At 35.6% G+C, this 21,502-nt stretch overlaps 3 protein-coding genes across 5 annotated transcripts; 2 read left to right on the top strand and 1 right to left on the bottom strand.

Annotated features, from left to right (window-relative positions):
- Positions 1–16,514, bottom strand: LOC136410315 (colorectal mutant cancer protein). 3 transcript variants are annotated; one of them, XM_066392412.1, is made up of 13 exons: positions 16,090–16,514; positions 15,274–15,464; positions 15,101–15,213; positions 7,166–7,307; positions 7,011–7,114; positions 6,333–6,745; positions 5,419–5,658; positions 4,961–5,233; positions 2,088–2,277; positions 1,792–1,986; positions 1,521–1,711; positions 1,362–1,470; positions 1–1,117 (listed from the first exon to the last, which is right to left on the bottom strand). In XM_066392412.1, the coding sequence occupies exons 1-13, from the start codon at positions 16,197–16,199 to the stop codon at positions 1,031–1,033; spliced, it is 2,358 nt and encodes a 785-aa protein (XP_066248509.1). In that variant the 5' UTR covers positions 16,200–16,514; the 3' UTR covers positions 1–1,030. The 3 variants fall into 3 exon arrangements, with proteins under 3 accessions (XP_066248509.1, XP_066248510.1, XP_066248511.1); XM_066392413.1 differs by having other exon boundaries at positions 1,362–1,464; positions 16,090–16,513; XM_066392414.1 differs by lacking the exons at positions 15,101–15,213; positions 15,274–15,464; positions 16,090–16,514 and adding exons at positions 9,615–9,800; positions 9,870–10,132; positions 10,549–10,855.
- LOC136410339 (mitochondrial import inner membrane translocase subunit Tim29) lies at positions 14,325–15,091 on the top strand. Its single transcript, XM_066392460.1, has 2 exons — positions 14,325–14,659; positions 14,733–15,091. The coding sequence occupies exons 1-2, from the start codon at positions 14,385–14,387 to the stop codon at positions 15,046–15,048; spliced, it is 591 nt and encodes a 196-aa protein (XP_066248557.1). The 5' UTR covers positions 14,325–14,384; the 3' UTR covers positions 15,049–15,091.
- A 114-nt stretch (positions 16,515–16,628) lies between the features above and the next one.
- LOC136410519 (V-type proton ATPase catalytic subunit A) lies at positions 16,629–20,971 on the top strand. Its single transcript, XM_066392711.1, has 11 exons — positions 16,629–16,770; positions 17,193–17,283; positions 17,423–17,535; positions 18,086–18,313; positions 18,366–18,503; positions 18,558–18,709; positions 18,761–19,131; positions 19,323–19,525; positions 19,586–19,747; positions 19,798–19,960; positions 20,191–20,971. The coding sequence occupies exons 2-11, from the start codon at positions 17,208–17,210 to the stop codon at positions 20,427–20,429; spliced, it is 1,845 nt and encodes a 614-aa protein (XP_066248808.1). The 5' UTR covers positions 16,629–16,770; positions 17,193–17,207; the 3' UTR covers positions 20,430–20,971.
- Positions 20,972–21,502: the final 531 nt, after the last annotated feature.

Raw genomic sequence — 21,502 nt, 5'->3', positions numbered from 1 at the left:
AACGTTATCATCAGTTTATTTAAAACGATACAATATAAAATAAATATTACTCGTTTAATTAAAGGGCACAATATAACATTCTGCATCGAGTAGTACCTATACATTGTAATTAATGGGAATAATAATATTCCTAAGTCCTTCTATTGCATACGCAATTCCGAGGGGTAGCCACATATATGGAAGTCTTTCTTTGTTAAAAATTCATATTCCTACTTAATGTTGTTGCTGACAACTCTATTAATTCTTATTACAAAGGCGCTAGTAAATATCTACATCAGATCATTATTAAGCTAGCGAAATAAATAAATATATATTATCTATAATAATTTGTAATATATAGTAAAGAAATTAATTCGAAACGGAATAAACAATTCTAAAGGGTATGTGTCACTGAAGCAATATTTTGGGTCTTATTTTTGCATAAATGCCAGAAAGATGAAATTAATTAATTTTGTTAAGCCCCTTAAATTTAGAATAAATTCAAGTCCGACTTGTAGTGAATTCATGATGATCACTAGGAGTAATAGAACAATAATTATCATTATTCTCTCCCTTTTAATTTATATAATGTAAAATTTTGTCATCCCGTACGTTTCAACACGTTTTCTTACCGGAAGATCATTTTTAGCATAAAATTAAAAATTATTATTTTAAACGTGAATATACAACACTTAATAAATATCAACAAAAAACTTAAATCTCTTCTCCTATTCACTCTTATTATTTAATCACAGCGAGGCACAACTTCATTCTCCGGTATAGACTCAGCACCAAGTAGCCGGAGATTCTACTGCTTCAACCTTTTTTCCATTGATAAATAATGCTTGAATAGAAGATATATTTGCTGCGAGAAATAGTTTAAGTTTGAAATTTCCAGCGTTTACCCAGACATAAATAATGCTGGCACAATTAAATGCATATAAAACGTATTAATATTATATGATTAAATCCTGATTATAAAACACCTTAATTATTTATTGCACGTTAGGATACATACAAAATAAATAAATATATTAATAAATAGTAAAGTCTACATAGGAATTGAATTCAAGGAATTTTCAGAACTATTAGTGGGCGGTGTTTCTAATGTCGCTATTTTCTGCTGTAACGTTTGTACCTGAAACAATCACCAAATTATCAAAACAATATAAATTAGGAACTAAACAAATTTTTTTTGGTAGGCAAAAATCTGAAATAAATGTAATAAAACTTTGTGACTCATTTAACCTCTGCGTTAATTAACCCAGATTGGACCCCAAAGTCGTATTATGCCTTAATCTTCTCAGATATAAAATTATCATTAAGTTACTCGCTTTGTTTATATTTCCCAGCGGCCCTCAATTTTAGTTCTAAACACTTACTTCTGCTGAATGTTCTTCCTTCATATTCAGCATTCGGTGCTCGATTTTCTTGAATTTGGCTTGATATTTCTTAATCTGCTGGTCTGCTGTCTCAGCTATAACGCTAAAACTGCATTTGTAAACGTTGAAAATTAAACTTCTGCTAATTAGGCAGGGTACCTATTGGTGTGAGTCAGTTCTTGTACAATTTCCCTGCCCTCTAACAACCGCGCTTCTGCGTTCTTGGTGACCTGCTCTAAAGTGACTACCAACTCCTGCAATCTAACTTTCAGTCTCGCTTCTCTCGCCAATGCCTGCATCAGTTCAAGTTCGACGCCCTGGGCGTGTTCTGCGTCGCAGTATCCTCTTTCCTAAATATACAAATTTAAGGATGGAAATCCACACCAATTAAAATTCTAGCTAGACCTATCAAACACCGATCACAAGATACCTTGTTTTGTGTGGCCAACGCCAAAAGTCCTTCTGTGTCTCTGAGCTGGCCCTGGAGGTTCTTCAGAGTGGCCGACTGGGCTTTCTGCTGCCCTTCGATGTATTTCAGCTTTAAATCCATGGCGCTTTTGTCCTTTTCAAATACGAATAACTTGGATAACAGGTCGGCTTTGTCTTCGCGTAAAGCCATTAATTCCTAGTTGATGAAGAAATCGATTTTTCGACCATTCAAAGAGGATTATGTGGAATGATCGAATATGTTGCCATTAAAAAGGCACATATTCGTCTGACGGTTACCTGCATCAACACGGCCATTTCCAAATCCATCTTGCGACTTTCTTGAACACTCGAAGGCCTGACGGGTGCATTTTCCACTTGAGCGGACTCCAATGCGACATAGGTCCCTTGGATATTACTTCTTTCAGCCTTAAGTTTGGACACATGTTCCCGAAGCCGCAATTCGTGTTCCGGTGTCCATTGCTCGTTGCTAAAGTTAAACTCAGGTTGATCAACTTTTAAGCTAAGAGGTTAAACACAAAACAATACATACAGTGTGACCCATAAAGTTCGCATCATATGGGAATTTTTTTTATTTATGAATTTGGGCAAATTTTGACTTTGCCTTCAGGTTGTGCTTCATAAATGATGAGAAATAACATACAAATCAAAAAACAAATGACTATCTATATTTGTGAAACTGCAATTTTTTTTCAAAAACATTCAAAACCTACCATTATTTTTCACAATTTTAAAAAATCATAACGGAAAAAGTTTCTCAGTTTCTTATTTTCTACCTATATGCTATTTTTCAACTTTCTCGGACGGCTTTAATTTAACACATTTTTTTTGTATTTCTGCATTTTCGAAGCATTTAAATCGCTTAGCAACCTTGTAAGACTAATTACACTATATCAAAGTAATTGTCTAAATTAGTATTCATTAGTTAAAGTTGTAATAAATTAATCTTTTTAAAGAAAATGTAAAATTCTGATTGATGATTGATAATGAAATGATTGATGGAAAGTCGTTCTAGTTTATAAAGAAAATGTTCAGGTTACCTTATTCCGGTATTTTTATAAAGTTCATTGAAACAGAATTAATAATAATCAAATATCAACATAAAAGGGCTACATTATGTATTATATGGCTATTGTATATCATTTTCCAAACAGATATCATTTATAGGCCAAAGCGAACTTCAAAATTATAAGAGGGCCATGAAAAAACATTTAAACGAAAGTTACCGGGAAAACTATTTTTCCATGTCAATAAATTATCAAGTTATAAGTTATCAAATTATCGTAAGCAATATGCTATCTCTTCAAGAAAAGGTTGAAATTGTGTTCATTTATGGAGAAAATGCACCTCTTCGAGAAATAGCTGTTATCTTTAATGCTGGTCATCCAGGAAGAAATATTCAGCAATCAACGGTCACTAAGATAATAGCTACGTTTAAGCTAACTGGTTAACTGGGTAATCATTTCAAAAGGCCTCATAATACACTGAAGATGCAGAATTACAAATATGTCTGGATGTAGTCCACATTAAGACAAGAAGTGTTCGAAACATTTCCATAAGAATAGGTGTTAAACGCAAAAGCATTTTACATGAAAATAAAGTCCATCCGTACAAGCCAAAATTTATAAACATCTTGAAAGAACGTGATTTCGACATGAGACTGGATTTTCCTTTTTAGTTTGAAGGTAAAAGAGAAAAGTTTTGAGTTTTCTTATCAAATATTATGGACAGACGAAGCTTCCTTTACATCTAATTGAATGGTGAGAGCACACAAAACTGTAGATCGTGAGGTCCTTAAAATTTTAGACAGAACTTGAATTTTGAAAACTTCTTAAATTTCTTAAATACTGAATTAATCGAAGTTATTGACGATATGCCTCTGGTTGTAAGAAACACTTTGTGGTACCAATGCGATTGAGCACCTATTGATAATTCAAGATGCGTTAAAGAACGTCTGGTAGAAATGTTCTGGGGCAGACTAATTGGACGCAACATGAAGCAACTCTGACCACCTAGGTCACATGATTTGACCCCACTAGATTTTTTTTATGGGAGTTTCTAAAACAAAACGTTTATAGACGTTTATAGACGTACAAAGACTCTTTCGCGAAGTCGATATCTTGAGAGAATTATTCGGGAATGTATTTTAAACGTAAGACTACAAGTCATCAAGAATTCAATGAAAGAGGTGTCTCGAAGGACAACACTTTGTATCGAACACGATGGAAAACATACAGAAACATAATTTAATTAATTGATTTCCCCGTTAACTTTCGCTCAAATCTTTTCATGGTCCTTTTATAAATTTTGAAGTTCGCTTTGGTCTATAAATAATATCTGTTTGGAAAAGGATATATACTAGCCATATAATACATAATGTAGCCCTTTTACGCTGATATTTGTTTATATCTAATTCTGTATAATAAACTTTATAAAAATACTGGAATAAGGTAACCTGAACATTTTCTTTATAAACTAGATCAACTTTGCATCGAGGCATATGTAGCGTTTTTAATGAATTTTACATTTTCTTTAAAAAGATGAATTTATTACAACTTTAATTAATGAATACTTATTCAGACAACTACTTTGATATACCGTAATTATTCTTACAAGGTTGCTGACCGATTTGAATATTTTAGAAATGCAGGATTACAAAAAAAAAATTTTAATTATAATTGTTCAAGAAAGTTGAAAATTGGCATATCGGTAGAAAATAAGAAACTGAGAAATTTTTTCTTTATGATTTTTCAAAATTTTTAAAAATTATGGTACATTTTGAACTTTTTTGAAAAAAAATTGCAATTTAACAGTCATTTGTTTTTCGAGTTGTATGTCATTTCTCATAATTTCCGAAGCACAACACAAAGGCAAAGTCAAAATTTATCCAAATTCATAAGTAAACGAATTTCCCATATGATGCGGACTTTATGGATCACACTGTATATTCCAATTCATTATTAAAAATATCGAATCGCTATGAAACTGCAGATGTTTTTACCGGTATAATACATAGACGACAGTGGCTCAATTTGACGTTTATTGAAATTTCAACTCCATTCATTTCAAATTCGGTTGCTTTCCATGATTTATACGAAGAAAAACATCTTCCTATGGCGATTAGAACGTATACTCGTGATTCATTCACGTACATCTCTATAGGAGCACTATAAACGTGGTTCTGCCACGGCGACAGCATGACATCGGAATTTTGATGATGATCCAAATGGGCCAACAACTGCTTTGCCACCGTCTCGGCTGCAGTTCGATTCTCCAGTGTCAGAGGATTTTCCTCGCTCAATGATAGCTCGGTTTCTAATAAAGCTAAGAGCACGTCGTAAGCTTCTATGGTTCGATCTGTTACGCCTAGTGCCAGTCTTAGGGCTATTGCGTTAGACTCGTATTTGCCACAAAGAAGCGCTAATCTAAAAATGTTACATATTAACGTTGTTAAGGCATATATAAAAAACTGTAACCGTAGTAACAACATTTTTCTATTGATTACATTGCGAAACGTCAAAAATACATATTTAATGTAGTAGATAATACTACTGTTAAGAGGATAACTTTTGTACTTATAACTTCTATAATGACTGACAACCAATTTTACCTATCACAATGAGCCTTAGTCTCGTTTAACGTAAGCGCTAAAACGGTGTTCTGAGATCGAGCATGTTCCAATTTGGCATTAATTTTCCTAGTTTCCAGCTCCAGAATTTGTTTTTCCGAGCTGACATCACACTGGCGTAAAATATCCCCAACGATGTGTTCCGCAACTGCCGTCGATACATCCGAATTGAGCAGCTCATTGGGACTCACTCCCCTATCTGACGACCGTTTCAATTTGATGCTACCGAGAAAATAACTTTATTATGTACTATACTTGCAATTACTAAAAATCATCTCGGTTCTCCATGGAAAGCATTTTCCCTGAATAAATATGATGATAATGACGGAATTTGATACACAGGTATCACTAATTCAAGTCGAAACAAGAATTGTGCAAGTAGTAGAAGGACCGTGTAAGGTTTAATATGCTTCCGACAAAGACCAACGAAGTAGGTTGCAAGCCTAGCGGCTAACGTAGGCAGAGTCCGTTTAGTCTTAACAGATCTCTCACCATTTCAGAATTTTTACTAATATAAGATCTAGTGATGAATTAATCGTTTTTTTTTTATTTATTTACATTGCTGCTTTTTGCTCTAATATTTTTTAAAATCTCCATCACCATGAACGCAGGGAAATCGATACTAATCTAAACATTGAAATGGAGACGTCGGCCGGACTGACTCCGCTTACTTCGTTGTTGGTCTTTAACGAAGGCATATTAAATCTTGTGCAATCCTTCTTCCCCTTGCACAATTCCTATGTTTCTACTAGAATCGATGATACCTGTATACATATATGAGGTTCCAAATTCAGAAACTGTCATTTTCCATCATTTATTTATACAGGGAAAAATGTCTGTTTTTCATGATGAACCGTGATTTTTAATAACTGATCACAAAAAGCACATCATCTCACCGTTCTGCCACCTTGGCGACAGGAATATTAAACATCTCGTTCTTTACAGCGGCCTTATGAATCGGAACTATACAACCATACTTTATATCAGTTTTATCTTCCGCACAAGATTTGGGCTCGCAATCGGTCTCAATCTGACTTTCCGGAGACTCTGACTCTTGTAAATTAAGCCTGCAAATGTTTGACGGACGATTGATGTTGGTTGGAGCCGCTTCGTCCCCTCCAGGCGCCCCTTCTATCCTGCTTAAAGTTATTTGCGCTAGACGCGTGTGGGCGTCGTGGAGTTGCTGCTTCAGAGACGTGATTTCTTGCTTGAGGGGTTCGATAACGTCAAAACATGGCGAGGGGTCGGAATTTCCCTGATTGGATGAGGTTAGTTTCGGCTCGGGTAGTTCTAGAGGACTTTCAGGCAGCTGAAATAGGAAGCTGAGATTTAGTTGGTGTTTTATAATTGATTGAATGAAGATTTTATTTTTTTAGATATTTTTATTTTTAAAGTGAAATTTCTTTGCCGGCCATAAAGTTGGAAATTTTTATACGTTTATTTACCTGCTATGCCACAAACGGAAACTTTAGCAATTAGACCCTTCATTAGATACTTTTGCGTACACTTTTGCTCCCGTTCGATAACAATTTGATATCGTAAAATTGCAATGTTTATGATCGCACGAAACTTACCGGTACTTTGTTTTCGAGATCCGAAAGCTCGTGCTCCAGGGGTTCTAATTCGCTCACTTCAAGGGGACACGTTATCGACTCTTCGTGTGCACTGGTGCAGGACTCTAAAAGAATTTTGTTGCAGTTCGTTTCATTTCGAATATCAAAGATGCAACCTGAAATTTCATCCTCCTCCGTTATTGCCATCGTCCTTTGTTGGTGCAGCTTCCTGGTAAGCTCGGCTATCACAGAATGCAGTTCGGTGAGTTGTTCTTCATACCTTTGGGCTTGTTCGTCGAGTTTAATTTGAAGTCGGTCCTGAAATTCGACGAGAGATTAAGTAAAGGGAGACTATTTGCTATAGTCAGACAACAACAAACAGAAAGAAAGAATCCACCATATTAAAATATATTTTCGTTTTTTAAGTTAATTAATATATGTAATAAACTCTAAACGCCATCCGCCAGTGAGGAGGCAAAGAGGAATAAGCAGATATTTCACTTAATCCTCGTTTCAGTCTAATTTTCTCCAGACGAAATTGCGAGAACACCACTGGAGCATTCCAAGTCCCGACATCGATTTAACATTACCGTTGACCTAAAAGGCCTAACCTACGCCAACAATAGATTATATCCTTAGGCTAAGGGCCTTTCTTAGCGTCTATTATGATGCAGAGGAGGATCTATGCCATAATCCCCTCATTCTTCATCTCATTTTTCCGTATAACGATTTTCCCCTTCGATGTCAACTCCCCAATGTGTAAATTGGATTTCAAAATTTATCTCTGTATTTGCTCAAGATTGATACTGAAATACGAACTTGTTACTTTTCAAACACACAATTCATCGATCATTCGACCCGTGTTTAACCAATTGGCAAATCGATAAATGTGCCATTTTTCATCTGGAATCGAAGGTCTAGAGGTAATTTTGTTGCGAGCAAATTGATTTAGAGAATTGGGCAAAAATTGCGGAGAATTCACTCCTCGTTAGTCACCAAATTAAGGTACTCTTACTGGTTTTTTGAGAGAGCAAATGCTTTTTCACTCTTATAGAATCCTTAAGAAAAACAACAACTATCACTTAATTCATTTAAAAGATGTATCGATTAACTCATAACAGGAAATTAAAACTATATGATTACATCGACTGATTTAAGTTAAACAAATCATCATTAGAATTTAAGTAAACATTTCAAGAAAGCGCGGAATATCTTCACGCGACATATGTATATGCTATTTTAAACCCCATATTGAGTCTAAAGTTTCAATGAACCCCGTAAAATCGATATGCAATATAGTCGGACAACACGTTTATCAAATAATATCTCTATTTAGTATCCTGCTGATAATTTTATCCTTACTGTTGTGATAGGACCCTTTTAATCGCTTTCACTCAAATTATTTCCATATTTTAATCGAGCGGCTGAGACGAAACAAGGGGAACTGGTGGGAAAGGGACGGATAGGAACTCTTGAGACTCTCGTTGATAAAAATTCAGCCACTAAATTTCTAAGTTAAAATAATTATTACGCCCAGTTTTAGGTGAGTAACCAAAATTCTGGAGGAAAATTTTGTCTTATTGCCTAAATATTAGCCGCCACGAAGTGTTCATTAATGTTAATGCGTTGCTTAGCAGCTCGTAATAAAGGGAATAACAGTAAATAATTTTCAAAAATTAAGCGTAATAAATGTGCAAAATACAAAGATACGAAAAAATATTCAATAATCAATCAATTCTTTAAACACCCATTTAAAGAAATTTCAGGAATATGATTGTCAATAATTAGTTGAGTTGTATCGTTAATATGGCACGCCCAGTCGTTTTCTCCTGCAGAGCATTAAAATCTAAATTTAGCCGGAAAGTTGGGCTGGTTCTCACAAATTAAATAAAAGCCACTTTAAAATGCATGCTGGCATCCGCAACATAATAATAATTAGATGCAAATGCGGCCAATGTTTTCTTTTCAACCAAACTTCACGGAATCTTCAGAATAAACATCCCGCCGCTACTGTTTCTAACAGAGATAAAAATAAACATTTCATTCTGATGCATACAATTAATGTATTTTTCAACAATCTATATTAAACAAAAATAATAAACTTTCACGATATAGGTAATAGAATAATAATATCACCTTCACGTACACGGTTTTAAGTAATAAGCCAACATGAAACCGAAATTAGATTAAACGTGTAAAGTTACACGTAAGGGGAGCACTGGAAAACCACCTCATTACAACAAAATGGTGATTGCTAATCCTGCTAGTTTGCAGACATGTTAAGTTAATTAAGTAATTTATTACTTCCTGAGCATGCTATGACATTTTAACATACCCACACCGCCTAATTAACTGAATCCTGAAAATCGACGAAATATCAATTCAATTTTGCAGGAAAATAAAGTGGCGTTAACAGTTAGTTAACAGATAATGGGACCAGCAGTTGATATGTATTAGTGATTGCTGTAATTCTCTAGAAGATTTACCCTATGTGTATGTCGTTTTTTTGGTGTCTATTTAACTTTAACACCGTTTTTTTTTCTAAACAAACAACAATAACCGGGAATCAAGGTTAATCATAGTCATTTCGAGTCATCTGCGCCACGTTAAGCAGAAATTACATACGCACGCTCCATTGCACCCATGCCCCGGGGGTTGGGTAATGGTCTCCGAAGGAGTGGTAGGCGATTTAATGACCTCTTCCAACAATGGCGGTTGGTCACTTTCGCCACGACCTTGAGAACCTGGACAGCAGAGCCAAGACCTTTTCGTCAAGTCTCCTGTATACGGCTCATCATATGTTCGTTCCTCCTAAAAAGTATTAAATTTGACCTACATTCTGCCCTGATTGGCTCCAAATGTTCCCATTGCCTGCTTTACCTTCTCCGCCTTGCTGATTGTATACAGATGACCGAAATTGAGCTCGTTTCCAAACGGTCCTGTGACGCAGCATTTGCTGTGGTGACTAGTGCTTAAAGCTCCATAATTTTGGAAATTGAATCCGTAATCTGTGAGAAAGTTGGGCCTTCCATCGGGCAACGTTTTACCATAAAGGAAGTTTGGATGCATGTGCGTGTTAACAGGAGAGGGCGAGAGACAAGTGATGTCATCTTGGTGAAGGCGCGGGGAGGTACTCAGAGTTCCTAAAACGTATACAGGGCCGCCGATGTGAGACTGGCATACAGAGTGACAGTTTTTGGATGTTATAAGCATGATAAACAGATAAATTGCAGCCAAGTTGCGTAATTTCGAGCTTAATAAAGGGCAGCTTTGAAAGTAAAAATTCCAGCTATTTGCGAAAATATTCGAAAAAAAAACGAATTTTTCTAAAAACGTTTTTATTCCTTTCTGGATGTATTAGTGAGACAACTAAAAATAAATGACACTTTATCAAAGCAATTGTTAATCTTTTCTGTTGGTGCCAAAATCGGGCGTTTCGTTATTCGGCAACCATCATCAACTTATTTTCTTTCAATATGATGCTAGATTTACTAAATCGGATTCAAAACCTCCTTTGTGATATATTATGGTATATTTTTACGTAGTAACTGAAACTTACCTGGTGATGGTGAAGTAAAAAACTTTTCAGGGCTCGGACTTCCGGTGCACGTCTCTACGGGATTGAAAATGTAAGTAGTCAAGCAGCTTTTGTCCCCTCCGCCCACAGTACCGGCATTTTCTTGGGAAATTTCAGCCCCCGCCAGTTTGCACCAAATTGGGTTTACAGTGACACAAAAATACACTTTCAAGGCACTATTTTCAGTCACATAATGCCCTCGTTAAAGTCTCTATTTTGATTAATGAGAAAACATAAAGTGTAATATTTTCCAGTGTTCATGCAGTAATAGACAAGTTCGGGCTTTCTACTAATTGATTTTAATTATTGCCACCCAATTCAGTGATCGTTTCGTATAAATAGCAAAAATTTATAGGTGTGGTGGGAAATGGCGCAGTATGGCAAATATAATATTTGAATATTACATTACTTAAGGTTGATGGTATCTACGTTGACTCTAATACATTTCATCTATAAATAATGAATTAAATCACGACATACATGGTTGCAAATCTTTCCAAAGTACTAGGATTTTTTATTGAGACACCGGTTACAATCAAAACACATTTTAAAATGCTTTTAAAATAAACCTACAAATTATTAAATCGACAGATGTGATATGCGCGTAGTGAACAACCATATTTCATCAAGTAGAATGCAATGAGAGTAGCAATCCCAACGGTAGCAAATCATCCAACATTCCATACATAAACATGGTTGAACCCATTATTTGGCCATCACGTACAACCACTTCATTCCGTGTGGTTTATGGAGTGTCAAATTCGCTAAAATAGAGCTGGGAATGCAGTTAAAACAAATACGTAATGCATTTTAAGTATATTCATTATGCCTGCAAATTGTACTGTACGCACACTGATTTTAAAACGTGTAGTGATATTATAAAGTTAACGGGAAATTTATATGTAGGTATACGGTAAGTTGAGAAGACAGGACAGAACAAGTGAATGAAAGATGGGAATAAAGCCGTCTTTCCTGCATGTAAAAAGCTTTTTTATACGTTTTACTTTACAGAACCCGGTACACATACTTTTCTATGTAGGTGAGAGGTGCTGAAGCTCGCTGTAATTCATGTTATATTCACTTCAATGTAGTATGAGTGACAACTTGCCTTTGAACCAGATAATCTACCCCGTTAACCTCGAACGGTTCATTGTGAGTTAAAAACTGCATTTTTCATTATCGAAATTTGTTTAAAAGGCCTTGGCAGGGACCGGATTTAAAAATACATACGCCAGAACAAATAGCGGGCTTTTGCTTAAATAAACAACTTTAAAAGCTTTTTTCCTCATTAAGAAGAGCAGTGAAGAAAAGCCGAACGAGATAACTCATGTGTCGTGATGTTGATAAAAATATTTCAACCTTTTACATCATACGCACTATTTACAACCTACTAATGCAATTTTTTCAATTAGGTGATTAACATCTTGATAGAAATCTATGTGTAAATGTACGTGCATTTCCTTAACACATTGACCATATTGAACAATAATTATCCATTTCGACAACAATTAGATTAATCTCCTCGTCGCATTTTGATTAGACAGTTCTAGATTTTTTTTCTAGGACTTGGTGGGCTCTTCAGCCACAATATGCCACACTTTTTAAAGACTTGAACCATGTTGTTTGAACACTGGAAAACGCTCTATAAACCCGCACACTACCGCTAACTACGTCAGAGTTCTCTCATGTCAACGCCTATCCAGACACCATTACGATCGCACAAGAACCGAGCCGCGTATCTTCGACTCTAGAGAGCACAACACTAATTAAGTGACATAGGAAGAGTGATTCAATACGTGTGAGGCGCGACCTACATAATTTCCAATTGCGAAGCAGAGGCAAAAGGTCCGCATCGCAGGAGGAGAGACAGCAGGAATGCACTACAGGAGATAGCAAGAATCGCTAAAGCGAGGAAAGTAGTAAAAGTGCTCGCCTCTCTCTCTCTCGCTCGTCGCAGACGCCGCGACGGTGCTTGGAGGCGCCGCGCATTACGTAACCCAACGATGGCTATGAGTGGACTTCAAAATAAAAAGGAAAACGAGAAAGGTGTATTCCACGTTACATGCCATGAAAATAATAATTTTTCGCAAGTAACATACTTTATTATTATGCACGGAGCCTTCCCTTAGTTATGATGAGAGGAATTACAGGATCTCCAAGTGTCACTCTTCAAAGAACTTTATCCTTTAAAGACTCCCTAGATTAGTTCGCAAATTAGAATTTCTTTCTAAGAGGCTTTCAGGAAAAGTTTAAATTGCTGATTAATATTCACCCTTGGAAAAAAGGTTATTAAGTACCTACTGCTATTCTTACGGTCTTAATTCCAGGCTGTTAAAATATAAATCAAAGTTTTCAAGTTTAACACAGTGCATCCAGTTTAACACGAACTAGAGAGCGGATATTTCCTCAAAAATAAATAAATAAATAGAGTTGCAGAGACCATTCAAAATATCTAATAATACATAATGTGCCCCATTAGGAAGATAATAATGAAACAAATTATTTTAAAAATACTCCCTTTTTTGAGAGGCATTGACGAGATGATTTAAAACATTTAGTAATATGTAGAATATACGGTGTGTCCAAGATGGATATATGGAAAGATGTACTGAATTAAATTCCCATACCTATATCATTTCGTGTCGCATATCGTTTTTTAGACCAGTGGGCTGTACGTTTGCAAAAGGCAGTAGTTTTTTGCATGCTTTGAAGCGATAAGTCTTTAGATGATTCAGTGGTATGTTAGTGCGACGACAAGTAACTTGTTCGTGACACGGAAAATGAAAGTGGGTATCGCGTAACTGTCACTTAGGGAGCGAAAGTGAGTATCGACACAAAACTCTTTTCTCCTTTTATGATGAAAGTGGAAGTTGTGGTGATCAGAGGTGCGTTCTTCCCCCAAAGCTAAGTAAAACACGGTCTCTATCCGCGGGCTCGCACATTAAACAGCCACGTTAAATCGCAGTTTAAAGCGGGGAAATTCAATACTATGTAAGGGTTACGACCTTACAGGGAAAAAGGGGAAGCTACCCTGAGTGAAGAGAGACGCCGTTGGATGGTTCCCCACACAGGATAGGGTGACGGGAGTACGAGATCAGAATAAGATGGATTTGTAGTTCAAATTAAATGAGTAGGTTCTGATTGTTGTTTTGGAGGTCTACTTTTACCGTATCAAATTTTTCTTCAGATGAAAAGTTTTGTATCATTCGATAGGTCTATTTGCATCGTGAAACTACTTCCTTGAGAGTGTTACTCTTCTCTCATTTAACCAAGTCTGTATTTATTACCATTTACGAGATCCTGATGCTGAACATCGCTATCTTGGACACGCTGTATAAAATATTCCATTAAAAAAAAAACACTCCTTTGTATCAAGGCTTAAAAAGCGAAATCGATTGAAAAATTTTAAAAATGTGACTGAATTCAACTTACAATTTCTAACAAATTTCTATTTGAAATTTTGTCTTATGACGAAGAAATACAATAACCAAGAAAACTACCGTATTATTGAAGACAATTGTAGAATCTTGAATTATAATTCTAGTTTACAGTCCGCACCCATATCCGAAACTGCAAATTAATTCTAATATTTAAATTAATTAATAGTTTCAAAAATTGCTAAAATAAAAAAAAGTCCGAAACCCGCTTTTTGTTTCAGATTTTGAAACCTCTAACTTACGCGAATTGTTTCATTCCTTGGCAACATTGCTTATTTTCTAGGTTAAGTTCAATTTTCAATCAAAATCAGCAAAGTTCATAGGCAACATATACATTCACCCGAAACCGCTTATAATTTTAGACCCTAAATTAAAAACATTATGTTTAAACGCTTTATTACAAGGTCAAGTACAAGACAATTTACCAAAAACCCACTAGAACGTCTTAAATCTACCACGGACAGGTTCAATCAAAAAATCAAAGGAACTGTTGTGGAAAAGTGGGTGAACTATTGGAAACTAATAACTAAAGACTACAAAGATGTGGCTAAATCAGTAAAAGAAGACATTATACAAGCCCCCTTGCGCTCTAGTTTATATTTTACAGGAGCTACATTTATTACATTATGCATCAAGCTGAACCCAGATTTAAAAAGGTACTTTATTTCAAATTAAGATAAAACCAGTTTGACTATATACTAGAGCAAATTAACTCTACTTGATTTTTAGTTTCAGGGCCAAATACATAGAGTCTGCAAACAACATAAGTTTAGTACCTTTAAATGTCGCAAACCCCCAATCTGTAGAACACTTAAAATGTATAGAATCATCCTTTAATAGAAAACTAATTCGCCATATGAACCTGGGAATTATGTCATTTGTGTGGATGGACAAATACAGTGAAGAGTGTGACCTATATGAAAGCAACTGTTCCTACTTACAAATACCTTATTGGAAACTTTCAGGACAAATATTAGATGTTGGTTTTTTAAATGTATGGTGGATTATTTCTAGAAAAATGTTGGACTTTGACATAAATTATTAATTATTTACTTTTTGCCTATTAAATAAAAACCATGTAAATAGTAGGTACTTACCTTGGATAATTCTTCATTAATGAACGTACTGCTGTCAAATTTTTTTACCATGGTTTTTGGTACAGGGCTCATGTCTCTTGCTCCCGAGTCCCACTCCCAACTGTCCACCTTCCCTGAAATGTTTCCATTCATGTTACCACTTTAAATAGCCACACCCAAGATGTGATGTGTACCTTGACTGTTGTCACTAATGTTATCTTTATTAGTGCTTTTCAAGGCATCAATTTCAGGCCGCAAGGCCAACCGTCTATTTAAAAATTGCTCATAGGATATACGTCCTTGAGAATCTGCCCCCAATTGCTGCATTAATTCATCCAGTGAATCTTCCAATGATAATTCCCTACAAACTGCTAGCAGGTCGTGGCTGTAATTTATAAAGTAGGATGATAGATATTTTGCTTTTGCTATAATTTTAAAATTTATAGAATGTAAAGTATAATAGTAAGGTTCCTCAGGACAAATCCTCCCAATAATGTAAGTTCTTTAATTTGAAGATTAGATACTTAAAGCATATCATAAATGAACCCTAATGTGATCATAAACAAAGAATTCTCATTATTTTCAACTTAACCAGCTGTGTATAATACACAACATGAAACCATCATTTGACATTTCATATATATTAGTTTTGTGGTTCTGCCTTTTAGATTATACATATGAGCAACTTCTACAAATTGTCTTACAAACTTCATTTCCATATATTTAAATGCTATGATTGGTGTTATACATAGTGCAGCCCAGGGTATGAACATACACAAATTGTTATCATGTGTATTGCTGTATAAGCAAATTTACATTGCACACTTTTGTCAGATCCAGATAGGTTTTTAGTCTAGCTTTAAGTATCTATAGATTTTTCACTTACAATTTAGACACATATTTTTTAATCTGGGTACTCATGCCTTCAACATGTATTTTTTGCATTTCAAATAATTTAAGTAATTTAAAAAAATTTACGAAATTTTAAAAAATCGACAATAGAAACTTGCCTATCAATATAGCCATCCCCATTCGCATCACAAGCTTGAAACAACCTTCGCACTCTTTCCTCATCCCCAATAGAGCTTGCAGAGTCACTCGCACAATCTGTATCTGCCATTACTGAAGTAAGGGGGTGGCGAAACAAATGGCTCTCTTATATTTAAGGGGATTTTATGAAACAGGGGCTAAGCGACCCAAACATAGGGTCGGGGCGGAGTTTAAGGAACTGTTAATTCATATATTTTATGTTGTAGGTTGCAGGCCCAAGGGCCAACCTAAAGTCCACAGATTAACATGTAGATTAAACACAGTAGTACCGAATTCGGAACTATTTCAAAGTTAAAAACAGAAGTTTAAACGTTAAATGCTTGATTTGTTTAAAAAATGCTTTTTTAGGATATAGGAAAACAATAAACAATTTATGTGTATGACGTTAATTAGACAATGACAGTTGACATTGTTGACAACTGAAGTTCGGAAACTCAACACTCTACTTTACCTGCTCTAGCTCAACATTAAAAATCCCTAAGATAAATGACTACGTCAAAGTCAAAAATGAAATATCAATCACAAATAGTCAGCTGACGGTCTTGTGATTAGTGCTTCTTATCCTTTTATCGTTCTCGTTTAAACATTTTCCACTTTTCATCGTCTTGTGAGTTTTGTGGGTGAGGTGTTACGGTTTACACGTAAGTTTAATGTGTAAATATCACTTTGTAGATGTAACTTTAAAAATTAGTATTCAAATCTCTCTTTCAATCGTGCTTTAAAATACTTAAACCGTCGTTATCGATTCGTGCTAGTTTGGAAAGTTGCAGGATAATTCACGTCTTGTATAATTGAACAGTATTAATTGACTATTTGATCTTAACTATTTTGCTATTGATTGTTGTTTTTATTCAAACAAATAATTTCTTCTGCAATTCCTAGGCGTAGTCCAATTCTTTGGCATGCAACACAATTTGATGCAAGCGGCAAATTGCTATTTAAGCTTTTCTCATAGCATAATCCAGTCAAGTGACTTGGCCGCACACCTGAAATAATGGGCGAGACCGTTCACGTGATAATAGTTAAGAGATCTGTTTTTCTAACTTTTTTGTATTTTCCATAGAAAACACCATTCAAAATGTCGAAATTGCTGAAGTTCGATGATGAAGAAAGAGAGGACCAGTATGGATATGTCCATATGGTGTCTGGACCAGGTAAATAGAAGAAATTTGAGAAAACATTATTAACCAATTTTTTTTACATTTTGAGGCCCATAGATTTTAGTTTTAATTTTATGTACAACAGTTTTCATCAAAGACAATTATGTGATCAAAAGCATTTTCCAATTTTCAGTCGTCACTGCTGAGAAAATGAGCGGCTCTGCTATGTATGAGTTGGTCAGAGTAGGATACAACAAGCTCGTGGGAGAAATCATTCGATTAGAAGGAGATATGGCAACCATTCAGGTGAAATATCATTTTTAATATTTTCCGCTAATTCATTTGTAAAATTGCAATTATAGCTATTGGTAGATATTGAATTAAAGTCACATGATTTGTTCATGTGATACAGATCAACATAACATGTTAAGCTAATGCTTGATTAAACGCATTTTCTATTGAGAAATACAGTGCAGAATTAGTGTATTATAGCCATATACAGGGTGTCACATACTTGATAGAATATTTTATGTTTTTCCAGTACTACTGAAACATTCTTTATGAAAATTTAGTCATGTAGGAAAGTGAAACTGTTTCATATTTTCAAAATATGTTAGAAGGTGCAATGTGGCCTCTTCTATGATAAAGTAGTAATATTAACTTTAACATCAGGACTCAGGAGAGTAGAAAAGTTAAAAAAGTTAAAATAAAAAAATAAAATCAAAAACACTCTTAACAATTCTCAAAGAATGTCTAATGTTCTTTTTTTTTCCACCTTCAGTAAACAGCAATAAGAGTACATTATGACGTGAGAGCACTAGTTTTCTCAATAGAAAAATAAAAACAATTCTGTTAGGTCTATGAGGAAACTTCTGGCGTAACTGTAGGCGATCCTGTGCTCAGAACTGGTAAACCTTTATCTGTTGAGTTGGGGCCCGGTATTATGGGTTCAATCTTTGACGGTATCCAACGTCCCCTAAAAGACATTAACGACTTATCCCAATCCATTTACATCCCCAAGGGTGTCAACGTACCCTGCCTTTCCAGAACCGCACAATGGGAGTTTGCACCACTCAGTATTAAGGTATTTTTCTGTAAAATTGCTAATTCAATTTGTCACCATGAATTGTTTTTAGCTTGGCGATCATTTAACGGGTGGGGATATTTACGGTATCGTCCATGAAAACACCCTGGTAAAACAAAAGATTCTGTTGCCTCCTAAGGCGAAAGGAACGGTGACTTATGTCGCAGCCCCTGGCAATTACACTGTCGATGTAAGTGAGTGAGTTTCATTTTCGGAAAGTTACCAAGAGATTAAATTGTTTCAGGATGTGATTCTTGAAACTGAATTCGACGGTGAGCGTACAAAGTTTACCATGTTGCAAGTATGGCCGGTGCGTCAGCCACGTCCAGTGAGTGAAAAACTACCCGCCAACCATCCATTGCTCACCGGACAACGTGTTCTCGACTCGCTCTTCCCGTAAGTGAGAAACTCAATTTCCCAAATTGTGCTTCTAATATTGTTTTCCAGTTGTGTGCAAGGAGGTACCACTGCAATTCCTGGAGCCTTCGGTTGCGGTAAAACCGTAATTTCTCAGGCCTTATCTAAGTATTCCAACTCAGACGTAATCGTGTACGTCGGTTGCGGGGAACGTGGTAATGAAATGTCTGAAGTACTTCGGGACTTCCCTGAATTGACTGTGGAAATCGACGGGGCAACTGAATCCATTATGAAACGTACCACCCTTGTAGCCAATACGTCCAACATGCCAGTGGCGGCTCGTGAGGCCTCAATTTACACCGGAATCACTTTGTCTGAATACTTCCGTGATATGGGTTATAATGTTTCTATGATGGCAGACTCTACGTCCCGTTGGGCCGAGGCTTTGAGAGAAATTTCAGGTAAGGATTTATATTATATACACTTATGAGTTGCTAATGGTAAAGATGACGTGACTATTATTATTTATCATTAAATTCAGTACCCGTAGTAACAAGGCAACACAAACAAATAATTCGGTGGTACCGATGCTGTGAATTTAAATTCCTTTCTTTTTTTGTTTCACAAATTTGTATTTCTTATACTATTTTAGGTCGTTTGGCTGAAATGCCTGCCGATTCCGGTTACCCGGCCTACTTGGGAGCTCGTTTGGCCTCCTTTTATGAACGTGCTGGGCGCGTCAAATGTTTGGGTAACCCAGACAGGGAAGGATCGGTTTCCATTGTTGGAGCTGTATCACCACCTGGTGGTGACTTCTCCGATCCCGTGACTTCTGCCACTTTGGGTATCGTTCAGGTAAGAAAAGATAATGAATCTTTTGAGCCTTCCCAAACTTCATGTTAACTCTCGTTGCAGGTGTTTTGGGGATTGGACAAAAAATTGGCCCAACGCAAGCATTTCCCCTCCGTCAATTGGCTGATTTCCTACTCCAAATACATGCGAGCCCTTGACGATTTCTACGACAAAAACTTCCCGGAATTTGTGCCGCTTAGGACCAAAGCCAAGGAAATCTTGCAGGTAACTTCTGTTTGCTTAGAAGCGACCGATAAGTGCAATTCTGTTTACAGGAAGAAGAAGATTTGTCTGAAATTGTGCAACTGGTAGGCAAAGCCTCTTTGGCCGAAGGTGACAAGATTACCCTCGAGGTTGCGAAATTGCTTAAGGAAGACTTCTTACAGCAAAATTCATATTCCGCATATGACAGGTTCTGTCCATTTTACAAGACAGTCGGTAAGTCTAAAACATCTTAATGTGGAGTGGGACAAAGAAGAGTCACCTTAGATTAAACTTTAGAGGAAATTAAACTTCGATAAAAACGTCACACAATCGCAATTACATGACTATGATTATTTAGATATGTGGGAGACCCGGCTTTCTTGTCGGAACTAGTATTTTAATGAAGTCTAAAGCGAAAGAAAACAACTGTAATAATCTGTCGACTTATTGCCAATTTTATTCAGGTATGCTCAAAAACATGATCGGAATTTACGATATGGCCAGACATGCAGTTGAAAGTACAGCGCAGTCGGAAAACAAAATCACTTGGGCCGTAATAAGGGAATCGTTAAGCAACATCCTCTATCAGCTCAGCAGTATGAAATTCAAGGATCCGGTTAAAGACGGCGAGGCTAAAATCAAGGCGGATTTCGACCAATTGTACGAGGACATCCAGCAGGCCTTCAGGAATTTGGAGGATTAGAGATTTTAGCCGTTTAAAGTTGAAATATCCTCACTGTTTAGTTTTCGCTATTTGTATATTATTCAATGTTGGACGTACTACGTATACATTTGTAAACAAATCGAGGGAATTCACTCTCCCTCTCCCGATATTACTGTACAATAATTTTGTTGTTATAATAATAGTTCAGTAATAAAAATTGTAGCCATCCGTAGATTTGTATCGGTCGCTTTTATAAATTACCACATGGTGAGGGTAAAAGTTAAAATGATTTCTTCATAATTCCCTTCATTCCATTTATGTTTAAGAGTTTTGGTTTATTACGACTATTGTTTTATTTGTACAAATGCTTTTGATTTATAACGTTATTCCAGTATTATCCAAAACCCAAGTTCACTTGTTACTTTAAATGAGCAGTGTGTATTGTACATCGTTATACCGAGTTTTTGAAATTATTGTATAAATGTATAATGCAAAATATCGATAATTTTATTTTAGACTGTTAAGTGTAGTGCAATTTTTGTTCAATTTTGAACAGCAAAATAAATTAATTAATTGTTCCACTGTTGCTGTACTGTTGCTGTTTGGCTTTTTAACGTACATTTGTCAAAACTTTTAAAATCAAATCTAATTTTTTTTGACATCTGCATTATGTGCTAATGACATGTATGAAACAATCAAAGAAATAATTGTGTCTCTTTAACTGTTAGGTTTCACAACGAAACATGATAAATAATACCAAAATGTTAGGAAAATTTAAAGTAATTTATAATTCGTTCTCGTTTCTGAAATGAAAACTAACTGGTTATTTATTGAAGTAAAAGTTCCTTATACATTATCGCTATCTTTAAAACGGTAAGAGTAAATTAAATTAGAGAAAAGTTGTTATTTTTTGAGTTTTGCGAAAAACCGTGTGGCACCATATATGGCAAAAAATTAGCTGAAAATTTTATATGTGATACGCTACTAATGCCATTCCGAAACAAAGAAAACGCCAGCATTTTCTTTTCAACAGAAAAAAAAGAAAATCTAGGCATCCCACCATCTTCCCTCCGCTAAAGTATTCCAATTCTATCTTCAGTTGACAGAATGTC

This window comes from Euwallacea similis, chromosome 8, assembly GCF_039881205.1.
Source record: "Euwallacea similis isolate ESF13 chromosome 8, ESF131.1, whole genome shotgun sequence".
In the NCBI taxonomy this organism is placed as follows: Eukaryota; Metazoa; Arthropoda; class Insecta; order Coleoptera; family Curculionidae; genus Euwallacea; species Euwallacea similis.
This window is presented reverse-complemented; position numbering and strand designations above follow the sequence as displayed.